Below are 12,135 nucleotides of genomic sequence, written 5' to 3'. Positions count from 1 at the left end.
CTTCCACACCTGCTGATATTTAATTGATCCTTTAAAAGTGAATCTGAGCAAGGAAATGTTTCCAGTCTGCCCTATAAGAGCCTCCTAAAGAATTCCTTTGTTGGTTTGGAGGAATATCCTCAAAAGTTCACTTTAAAAAAATCGAAAAACCCAAGCAAATCACAAAGGGAACCCATAACTACCCGGCAGTGATCTAAAATAAAAACAGAACAGCTGCTCAGCCGAGTTGGGAGTACCAGCAGAATTTTTGAAAGCCTCATTATTACTAGTTTTTTGGATTTTTTAAAGTCGCTGAGTTTATTTGTCTTTCCTCAGAGCCTCAAAACTGGGGAAATTTTTATCGAAGTTTTGAGACCTCTTTGCAGCATTAACTTTTTTTATAGGCTGTTTCATTTTTAATTACGGCGCTAAAGAGAAAGAGAGAAACAGAGAGAGAAAGAGATAGTTTTAATTTGCTCCTTCCATTTGAGGCTTTTGTCGTCTCCCTGGAGGATTTAATCTCAAAGTATATTTCAAATGCAGGATCTCTGGAGTGGAATAAATGCGACTGTGCTAACTGGCAGCTAAGTAAAAAAAAAAAAAAAAATAGACCTCTGAGATTTGGACTTGAAAGATGGGGCAACTTTGGGAAGAAAAAGAAGGAGACAATTTCCTGGCATTATGGAAGAAGAGATTAGCTTTAACTGCCCCAAGAAATTCTTAAGAGAGGCTGATTTAAAAATAATATGAGAAAAAATAATAATATATAGTATGTATGGTGGAGGCTGGCCACCTGTGTATTTTTTACTCTCGTTTTAATGGGCACCTGGATTTTATCCTCCCAAGGGGCCATGTAATTCGGCGCTGGTTTCTTCTAAATTCTATGAAAAATGTTTTCAGGAACTGCATCTAACAAAGAGAAGGACTAGGGGTTACATGTTAACAGTCTTCCAATATTTGAGGGGCTGCCACAAAGAAGAGAGGGTCAATTTATTTTCCAAAGCACCAGAATGCAGGACAAGAAACAATGGATGGAAACTAATCAAGGAGAGAAGCAACCTGGAATTAAGGAGAAATTTCCTAACAGTGATCACAACTAGCCAGTGGAACAGCTTGCCACCAGAAGTTACATCACTGGAGAGTTTTAAGAAGAGGTTGGGCAGCCATTTGTTCTGCCTAACCTCCCCTTTTTTGAGGGTTCTTCATCACTGGAGATTTACAAGAAGAGACTGGACAGCCATTTGTCTAAAATGATACAGGGTCTTCTGCTTGAGCAGGGGGTTGGACTAGAAGACCTCCCAGGTCCCTTCCAACTCTGTTATCCTGTTATATTCTGAATAACTGTTATATTCAGTTCTAAAAGTCCTTTATATCTCCTGTTGGAGGTGAGAAAGATCCCAATGTGCAAATCTACAAAATTATTCCCAGTTGGGGCAAACAACTCTAAACACGAATGACCAATGTCATAAAATATGTTCCCACATTTTCCACTTATCTTCATCAGTAGTAGAGTCCAACTGAATTTGGACTGACGCCCATCTGGCTTTACTCTAGGTCAGAGGTCTTCAAACTTGGCAGCTTTAAGACTTGTGGACTTCAACTCCCAGAATTCTCTGGCTGGAGAATTCTGGGAGTTGAAGTCCACAAGTCTTAAAGCTGCCAAATTTGAAGACCTCTGACCCAGGTAGTCCTCAACTTACCACTTCAATTGGGAACCATAGCTAAGCGAGGCAGATGTTAAATGAGTCGCTCCTGACTTTACGACCTCTTTTGCTGCGGTGGTCAAGAAAACCTCTGCAGCTATTATGTGACTTATGCAATCATTAAATGAATCTGGCTTCCCAAATTGTTTTTTGCTTGTTGGAATCTAGCTGGGAAGTTTTCAAATGGTGATCACAGGCAGAGGTGGGTTTCAGCAGGTTCTGACCAGTTCTGGAGAACCGGTAGCGGAAATTTTGAGTAGTTCGGAGAACCGGTCGTAAAAATTCTGACTGCCCCCCCCCCCACCCCAGTGGTGGGTTCCAACTGGCGTTACCACCGGTTCTCTTCGTGCACGCCCTTTGCACGCGATCACCGACAATAATTCACAGGCGTGTAAACAAAAGAGGTTTTGCCAGGACTAAGATTATGCTGTATACATTCAAAGGAAGCCTAGGTCAGAACAAATCCTGAAGTCTTTTACAAAAGATTAGACAATCATTTGTCTGAAATGGTATAAGATTTCCTACTTGAACAGGAGGTTGGAATAGAACAACAGCCCCCAACCTTTTGGGCACCAGCAACCGATTCCATGGAGGGAGGTTTTTCTGCGGACAGGAAGGGGCGTGGTTTTGCATGTTGCCTGCATCCTGCGGATGAGGTTTTGCTTCTTTGTGCGGATCAGTTTCTGGCTTGCCACATCCCAGTGCCACTCCACGGAACCAGGGGTTGGGGACCTCTGGACTAGACGACCTCTAAGGTCCCTTCCAACTTTATTAGCCTGTTATTCTAGTCATGTGATCAGAATTTGGACGATTGGCAACTGGCTTGTATTTATGTTGGTTGCCGTGTCCCAGGGTCATGTGATGGGATTCAAAATTTTTTACTACCGGTTCTGTGGGTGTGGCTTAGTGGGAGTGGCATGTCTTGGTGGGCATGGCAGGGGAAGGTTACTGCAAAATCCCCATTTCCTCCGAATCAGCTGGGACTCGGGAGGCAGAGAATAGATGGGGGCGGGGCCAGTCAGAGGTGGTATTTACCGGTTCTCCGAACTACTCAAAATTTCCGCTACCGGTTCGCCAGAACTGGTCAGAACCTGCTTAAACCCTCCTCTGATGTGATCCCCTTTTGCGACCTTCTGACCAGCAAAATCAATGGTGAAGTCAGATTCACTTAACAGCCGTGTTACTAACTTAACAACTTCAGTGATTCGCTGAACAACTTGTGGCAAGAAAGTTCGTAAATAAATGGGGCAAAACTTGCTTAACAACTTTCTTGCTTAGCGATAGAAATTTTGGGCTCAATTGTGGCCATAAGTCGAGGACTACCTGTACCTTTTAGGGGGAGTCCATCATAACTGGTCTTAAGTCGAGGGCTACCCGTGCAGTATCTTCGGTTATATCACTAGCCTTCCTCTCTCTTCGGTACCTGCCTTATAAATTATGTTCCAGGTTTCTGCGGGGATTACAAACCCTTCAGACAGTACTTGCTCCGTTTAGCTAAACTGAATTGCGCCCCGTGTTGTTTTGATTTGTAAAGCATGTCCAAAGAGTGCCACAGGTGTCGTTCCGCCAGTGGAGTAAAAATGACCATTTCCTGGTTGTAGTTCGTTATTACTGCTTTCTGGGCTGAAAACCTCTCCTCTCGATGTGGTTCGTTCTCTACCATCATAAAAGATAGTATATTGTGCACGGAGAGAATTTTATGTGCAACCTGAAACATATCCTAAGGAGATGGAAACGATATTTTTGCTGTCTGCTTTACAGTTCATCGGGTAAGTGACGAACGATGGCTGTGCTTGCTTTCTCTGTTTCTCTCTCTTTGGCCTTCTTGAGTTCCGGACCTACCGTTTTGTGCTGGGAAAGAAAAAAGATTTATCATTTATTTTATTCAGGTAGTAGAGCTGTATTACTATTATCCTTTTTCATCTTTCCTACTACCTTTTCCTATTGGTATTTTGTGATTGTCTTACTTTGTCCTTTGATGGCCTGGTTTCAAAGGTGGGCTTCAAAAATTTTAGCAAGGGGTTCTCTGTCCGGTTGCTGGGTGGGCGTGGCCATGGTGGGTGTGGCCTAGTCGGCCTCCTGCACCATGGCCGGGGGCGTTTTTGCCCTCCCCGGGCTCTGGAGGCTTTCCTCGAGTCTACAAGAGGGCGAAAACAGCCTCACCAGGCTCCGGAGGCCCTCTGGAAGCTGGAAATGGGACATTTCTGGCCTTCCCAAGCCTCTGTGCACGTCCTGCACTTACCTGCATCCAAAATGGGCCTCATGGGGACTCCTGGGAGGGGAGGGGAGGGGTGGGTGGGGTGGGGTGGGGTGGGGCCAGCCAGGAGTGGGATTTAGGGGTTCTCCGAACTGCACAGAATCTTAACTAGAGGTTCTCCCGAACCCCTGCGAACCCCCAGCAGCTCATCCCTGCCTGGTTTCCATTTACCACTAACTCTTCCCAGCATAATTGCTTTCTCCAGTGACTATGGAGTTTCTCAATCCTCCAAAGGTGTTTTTTCAAAAGGCAGCTGGACTGGTTTTATTTTTTTTCCTTGAAGACTTTTCACTTCTCATCCAAGAAGCTTTATTGATTCCGACAATAGCAATAGCAATAAGGGCCTTGGTAGTACAGTGGTCTAAGGCACCCTGTTATTAAGCTGGTTATTAAGACCAGCTGCCTGCAATTACTGCAGGTTCGAATCTCGCCAAGGCTCAAGGTTGACTCAGCCTTCCATCCTTTCTAAGGTAGGTAAATTGAGGACCCAGTTGTGGGGGCAATAAGCTGACTTTGTATAAATATACAAAAGAATGAAGGCTGTTGCTTAACGCGCATTGTAAGCCGCCCTGAGTCTCCGGAGAAGGGCGGCATATAAATCAAATAAAAAAAAAATAGCACTTAGATTTATATACCGCTTCCCAGTGCTTTACAGCTCCTCTCTAAGTAGTTTACAGGATCAGCATATTTCCCTCAACGATCTGGGCCCTCATTTTACCGACCTCGGAAGGATGGAAAGCTGAGTCAACCTTGAGCTGGTCAGGATTGAACTCCAGACTGCGGGCAGAGTCAGCCTGCAATACTGCGCCACCACGGCTCATGACATGAATGAACGGTAAACCGATGAAGCTTCTTGAATGAGAAGCTAAAAGTCTTCAAGGAAAAAAAACAAAGAGAGTCCAGTTGCCTTTTGAAAACGCAGCTCTGAGACTTTCTCCAGTGAATTTCCTCGCATGAATTGTGAAGCCAAAGTAAGCGAGACAAGATCTGGTCTGTGTGAAACCAATCACCAAACAATCGAGCGAGGATTGCGGTATCACCCCTCAAAGTTGAATACCTCAAAGTGACTGAGTTTTCTCTGCACATTCAGCATCTCAATAGCAATAAATCAAATTTTAAGCCGCTTCTCTCTCTTTCCCTTCGCAGTGTCCCGATTCAGCCTGTAAGCAAGATCTGCTCGCCTACCTTCAACGCATTGCCCTTTACTGTCACCAGCTTAATATCTGTAGCAAGGTCAAAGCAGAAGTCCAAAACCTTGGCGGAGAACTGATTGTTTCCGGGGTAAGACATTCCTGTGTTTTCCTGTTATAGCATGTCTTAATTTTAAATTAGTGGTTTCCCTCCCTTCCCTCCTTTTGGAAAACATATATGTCTTTGCCTTCGAAAAGCCACATTATTCCAGTTTTATGAAGTAACCGGAGACTTCATTGCTATGTCACCTATCCAAAGAGCTTATGCTCTTCATGCCCATTAAAAATATAATAAAATGAGATTATTAAATCCATTATTAATAGGAGCTCGGTTTTATATTTAGCAAGGATTGGGCAGCCAAATGGTCTTTCCTTCTCTGATGATAGGAAAGTTCCACTTTTTATACACACTTCACCTCGTCTAAACTGAGATAACCTTAAGCCTCTCGGTCCAGGTGAACCTCAACATGAATATTTCACTCACCTTCCTTTAAGGGGGGGAGACAATAAATGTAGACAGATTTGTGGACTTCAAGTCCCAGAATTCCTCAGCCAGCCATGTTTTTGCTGGCTGGGGCATTCTGGGAGTTGAAATCCATAAGTCTTAAAGTTGCCAAGGTTGGAGATCCCTGGTGTAAAAGACACACATGTGAGCAAGTTCTTTGAGGGGCCGAGACTTCAAGAACAGCCTGATTCTGGTTTTTTTTGTACCAAAGTAACTCATAAAACATAATCCTTTGTCCAAAAGAAATGTTCTCACCTAAAAAAACATGGCCATAGACATTATGTAGGTAGTCCTCGACTTAACGACCACAATTGAGCCCCAACTTTATGTTGTTAAGTGAGATGTTTGTTAAGTGGGTTTTGCCCCATTTTACAACCTTTCTAGCCACAGTTATTAAGTGAATCATGGTAATTTGTTAAGCTAGTCAGACAGTTGGGAAGTGAATCTAGCTTCCCCATTGATTTTGCTAGTCAGAAGGTCGCAAAAAGGGATCACATGACCCCGGGACACTGCAACCGTCATAAATATGAGTCAGTTGCCAAGTATCTGAATTTTGACCGTGCCATGGTTGTTAAGTGTGAAAAACAGTCATAAGTCACTTTTTTTCAGTTTTTTCATTGTAACTTTGAATGGTCACTAAATGAACCGTTGTAAGTCGAGATCTACCCATAGTTTTTTTTAAAATCATTATTGTTTGTCTTCTCTGGGCTTAATATCAAGGCCTATTTTTTTTTTTTGTCCAGGTAGGAAAGATCATCAGATTACCTCAGTAGTGAAATTCAAAATTTTTCCCTACCGGTTCTGTGGGCGTGGCCAACTTTTACTCTTTTTTTTACTTTTTAAAGCATTGTTTTACTACCAGTTCAGGCGAATAGGTAGTAAAAAAATGCTTTAAAAAGTTTTTTAAAAGGTTCTGACAATCACGCGGCACAGCTGATTGTCACACCTGATCGTCTGAACCTCTTTTTTTACTTTTTTAAAGCTTTTTTTTTTTTTTACTATCGGTTCAGGGAACCGGTAGCATTTTTTCCTACTGATCTGGGCGAACTGGCCCGAACCGGTAGCATTTCACCCCTGGATTACCTACACTCATGATCTAGTGATCCAGTGTTGGACCAAAAGATGGACTAAATCAGGGGTGAAATGTTCCCGGTTCGGACCAGATCGCCCGATCCGGTAGCGATGGCGGCGGGTGGTTCGGAGAACCGGTAGCAACCATGCCCAGCTGAGCCGCATGATCATCAGAGACTGGGGGTTTTTTTACTTTTAAAAGCATTTTTTCTACAACCTAAAAATAGTAAAAAAAAAAAAAAAAGCCTCTGATGATCACGCAGCTCAGCTGGGATCGTCAGAGCCTTTTAAAAGCATTTCAACTGAGTTGCCTGATCGCCAGAGGCTTTTAAAACATATTTACGACCGTTGCAGCATCCCCAAGGTTACACGATCAAAATTCAGACCCTTGGCTCATATTTATGACGGTTGCAATGCCCCGGGGTCACATGATCCCCTTTTGCGATCTTTTTGGTCACAAAATCAATGGCGAAGCCGAATTCATTTAACAACAGTATCACTAACTTAACAACTGCGGCAAAAAAAAAGATCGTAAAATGGGGCAAAATTCACTGAACAAATGTCTCGTTTAACAACGGAAAATTTGGGGCTCAACGGTGGTCGTAAGTTGAGGATTGTCTGTGTGTGATCCCAGGCCTCAGTCCACAGACACGCAGGAAAACATTCACACCCGCCTTCCCAACAATTGCGATGGACACTTCTAATGCAACTGGACAGCCACTCAGAATAAAGATTTATTTTTGTCCGGTGGTCCTTGTGGGGGAAAGAGTTCCTCCTGATCCTGCAAAATTTCTTGACCACTGTGCCAGATAGTGTCCATTGAAGATCTTGATGTTCTTCAAGATGTGGAAATGAGTCTCCGTTGTCCTCCCATCTCTCATTATATATAACAGGCCGAGATCATTTCTTTGACTGGCTGACATTGCTGGATCTGCTTCCATTCTCATCGGTTTTGACCACGTCCACCTAACCCTCTGATCCGTCCCTCAATCCCGCTTATGCATCGGCTTGGCTGTAGAGCTTCAATCTCATTTCTGTCCTTTTTTTCTTGTTATCTTCTGTAGAAGCCACCTTGCGCACACGCTCGAATAGCTTGTGTATGTTGTTGGCTTAACCATTACATGCAGTGAAACTCAAAACAGCACGATGTTTGCCTTCTTCATTCCCTGTGTAGTGGACTTCAGCACTCACTGCTTCACACACACCCCATCATCTTTCTGCTTTTTCTTCATTAAACCATCCGCTGAAGCAGTGCTGCCATCAACTTGCAGATAATTGGCATGGTGTGTTGTAAACTTGAAGTCGCATTCAGCAAAGACCCCACCCGGCCTTGTCTTCTCTTGATCTTTCTGGTGTTGGTGTAGGCTCTCCCTTCACAATACCTTCCTAGCAGTTGTGATGTTGTTGTATTATATCAAAGAGCCGGATACTGTATGCTTCAAGACTATCCAATAATATGGATTCCAGCTTCACTTCATCTGTAGCTTCCTTACTTATTTTTATGCTGTTCATCTTTCTTCATCCATTCTCTCTTGGATAGCCAGTTGCAAATAAAAACTTTGATTTTATTTGCATCAGATATAAAAAGCAGACTTTGCATACAGTACGGTGCTCGGGGTTTCCTTGCAAATGATTGACAGTTGGAAAGCTTATATATTCACTTGTGGGATTGCAGCTTCTACCCCTGGACTCCGATGAGATAAGGTACACACTCACTGGTGAAAACGAATATGTTTTGCATATTATCTGATGATTGTGTGCTGAAAGTATATATATAGATTATTTGATATTTGCAGTGTTCCTTAGGGGTATTGAACTTAGCAATATGGGTTTGATGCAAAGCAATATTTTCCTGCCATTTGTTCAGGATTTTGTTAAGTATTCAGTACCTTAACAATATTGCATCCAGTACTGGTTGCCATGATATTAAAAAAAAAGATGTTGAGACTCTAAAAAGAGTACAGAGAAGAGCAACAAAGATGATTAGGGGACTGAGGACTGAAACCTACGAAGAACCGTTACAGAAATTGGGTATAACTAGTTTAATGAAAAGGACGACTTAGGGGTGACATGACAGCTGTCTTCTGATATTTAAGGGGCTGCCACAAAGAAGAGGGGGTCAAGCTATTCTCCAAAGCACCTGAAGGCAGGACAAGAAACAATGGATGGAAACTTATCAAGGAGAGAAGCAACTTAGAACTAAGGAGAAATTTCCTGACAGTTAGAACAATTCATCAGTGGAACAACTTGCCTCCAGAAGTTGTGAATGCTCCAACACTGGAAGTTTTTAAGAAGAGATTGGACAACCATTTGTCTGAATTGATGTAGGATTTCCTGGTTGAGCAGGGGCTTAGACTAGAAGACAGCCAATCCCTTCCAACTTTGTTATTCTGTTCTATCTTCTGTACCTGTTAGATAGAAACATGGACTTTCCTGACAACAAACAAATCCTCAAGGCTAAACTCTATTGAGAAGCCTCCATAATTCAGAACCGAGCGGGATTCAGTAGGTTTGGCGATATGCGCTTGTGACGGAAATTACGTCTATACGTTTGTCTTGGCATGTATTATTTGGCAGTATCCAGTTTTCATCACCGCAATACAAAAAAGATGTTGAGACCCCGGAAAGTAGGCGGAGAAGAGCAATAAAGATGATAGGGCTGGAGGCTAAATCGTATGATGAACTGTTGAGGGAACTAGGTATGACTCCCGCCTATTGAACCGAAGGATTATGGATAACAGGAGAACTTTCTTCCAGTACTTAAGAGGCTATTACAGAGAAGAGAGGGTAGGCTTAACTCTCCAAAGCACTTTAGGCAATGGTGAAATCTAAAAAAATTTCCTACTGGTTCTGTGGGCGTGGTTTGGTGGGCTTGGCTTGGTGGTGGTCATGTGACTGGGGGGGTCAAAAGACAGAAACTAGATAGATAGATAGATAGATAGATAGATAGATAGATAGATAGATAGATAGACAGACAGACAGACAGACAGACAGACAGACAGACAGATAGATAGATAGATAGATAGATAGATAGATAGATAGATGATAGACGGATGATAGAGAGAGAGAGAAAGAGAAAGAAAGAAAAAGAGAGAAAGATATAGATCTGTGATGGTGAACCTATGGCACATGTGCAGGAAGTGGCGTGTAGCGCCATCACTCCAGGCACGCCAGCCATCACCCGTTGCTCTTCCGGGTTCCAGCGTGCTTATGTGCGCCGGCCAGCCAATCTTCACATGCGTAGGAAGATGAGCTTTTAGTTTCCGGCGTGTACGTGTACACCCGCCAGCTGGTCTTTGCACGTACATGTGTGCCAGAAGACCACGTGACCAGTGTGCATGCGCACGCCGGAAACTGGAAGCTCAGCTTCCCGGAGCGTGCATGTGCGCCGGGGAACTGCTCTTCCGGTTTCTGGCGCTCCCATGTGTACACACTCTTGTTTCGGCACTCGGTGCCAAAAAGATTCGCCAACACTGATATAGATATTTGATGGTTGACTTTCTTGGACCATTTACAGCTAAGTAGTTGTGTCTTTGGAATATTATTTACTAAGACTTTACTTTTTATTTATTTATTTATTTTATTTAATTTATATGCCGCCCTATCTCCATAGGACTCAGGGCGGCTCACAACAATAAAATATCCAATAAAAGTGTGTTAAAATAAATGTTAACCCCCCCCCCAAGTCCAGGCTGAACAACCATGTCTTTAAGTCGCGGCGGAAGGTGCGGAGGTCAGGGGCCAACCGGAGCCCCAGAGGAAGTTGGTTCCAGAGGGTGGGGGCACCCACAGAGAAAGCTCTGCCTCTACGGGTTGCCAGTCGACACTGTCTAGCCAACGGCACCCTGAGTAGGCCCTCCCTGTGAGAATGCACCGGGCGATGGGAGCTGTTGCTGGTTGCTGGTTACTTTTACCCACAATTGTTAAAAACCGTTTTACGTTAGAACAAGACAATAGACTTACACTTTGCAGTCTGTGCAGATTGCGGCCTCTTAACAATGAAGCAAAAATGGGAGCGGGTGGGTATCATTGTGACATGCTCATCACACAGAATTATTTCCAATGTGTTCTGACAGCAAAGTGTGTTGCATATGTTAACTTCGCTTGATGGTGGGATCCTTTGTTGTCCATTAGAACTACTACGGAAAGGAGCACGGGCAACTTTTGAGCTTCTGGCAAGCATTTTCTCACTATGTTCACAGAGATTGATCTCCTTTTGAACTACGGGAGACTTATGTGCCCCCGAACTATTAATTTAGGTCTAGGTTGCCTGGACTATTATTCAGGAGAGGCCGGCACAATAATTTGATAAGCAAGTCAACGGCAGGATGGGGATTACTCGGCAAGTGTTGTTGGCTTGTCAAGATGCCCATGATGTATAGAAAATGATGCAGTGATAGAGACGACGATGCTATCCGTTAAAATAAGTTTTAACCACCAATCAACTTCATATTGGAATGGACTTCTTTTGCCCCGAGCAGAAAAATGTCTTGAGATGACTTCTAGAGAACAATTTGTTCTCTGTGGATTTTTTTTTAAAAAAAGAAATGAACAAATCTCAAAGTACTGCTTGAACCAGATAAATATCATGACATCAAGAGCAATAGCATTTAGACTTATATACTTCTCCACAGTGCTTCACAGTCCTCTCTAACCGGTTTACACCGGTCAGTATAATTGCCCCCAACAATTTGGCTCCTCATTTTACCGACCTTGGAAGAATAGAAGGCTCAGTCAACCTTGAGCCCGTCAGGATCGAACTGCTGGCAGTGAGCAGAGTCAGCCTGCGATACTGCGTTCTAACCACTGCGCCACCACGGCTCATGTGGGAAATGACTAGTGGTCATTTCGTTAGGTACGCTGAAGTTGTGGCAGGTTTGAGAAAAAAACTTGATGCACGTGGAAATATTCTGATATAGCCCAGGAAATGAGAAAGAGTAGTGGTGTATTTGTGTCACAGGATGATATAAGATTCTATTATAATAGTCAGATTAATCAATAGACTATAGATATTAGCAGCCAGATTCTGCTAAATCCATTTATCATAGTAATGGGAGCATTTTTAAAAGATTATTTTATCCCACCTTTTTATTTGTATAATAACTCAAGGTGCTGAATATACTTAATATTCTTCGTCCCATTTTCTCAACAACCACCTTGTGAGGGGAGTTTGGCTGAGACAGAAAGAGTGACTGGCTCAAAGCAGGATTAGAATTTTGGGCTTTCGTGCCCAAAGCGGGATTAGAACTCACCATCTCCTGGTGATTGGCCCAAAGTCACCAGCTGGCTTTCATGCCTAAGGCGGGACTAGAACTCACTGTCTCCTGGTGATTGGCCTAAAGTCACCAGCTGGTTTTCATGCCTAAAAATGGGACTAGAACTCACAGTCTCCTGTTTTCTAACCTGTTGCCTTAACCATTAGACCAAACT

At 43.3% G+C, this 12,135-nt stretch overlaps 1 protein-coding gene across 1 annotated transcript in view; it reads left to right on the top strand.

The window, feature by feature from the left end:
- Positions 1–12,135, top strand: part of CTNNA2 (catenin alpha 2) — a 613,234-nt gene that overhangs the window by 566,937 nt on the left and 34,162 nt on the right. The window contains exon 17 of the mRNA XM_070948152.1: positions 5,086–5,220. Coding sequence (XP_070804253.1) covers positions 5,086–5,220 — 135 coding nt within the window. The remainder of the gene's footprint in view (positions 1–5,085; positions 5,221–12,135) is intronic.

Source organism: Pituophis catenifer, unplaced genomic scaffold, assembly GCF_029215685.1.
Source record: "Pituophis catenifer annectens isolate HBS135680 unplaced genomic scaffold, rPitCat1.0.hap2 SCAF_8, whole genome shotgun sequence".
Taxonomy (NCBI): domain Eukaryota; kingdom Metazoa; phylum Chordata; class Lepidosauria; order Squamata; family Colubridae; genus Pituophis; species Pituophis catenifer.
This window is presented reverse-complemented; position numbering and strand designations above follow the sequence as displayed.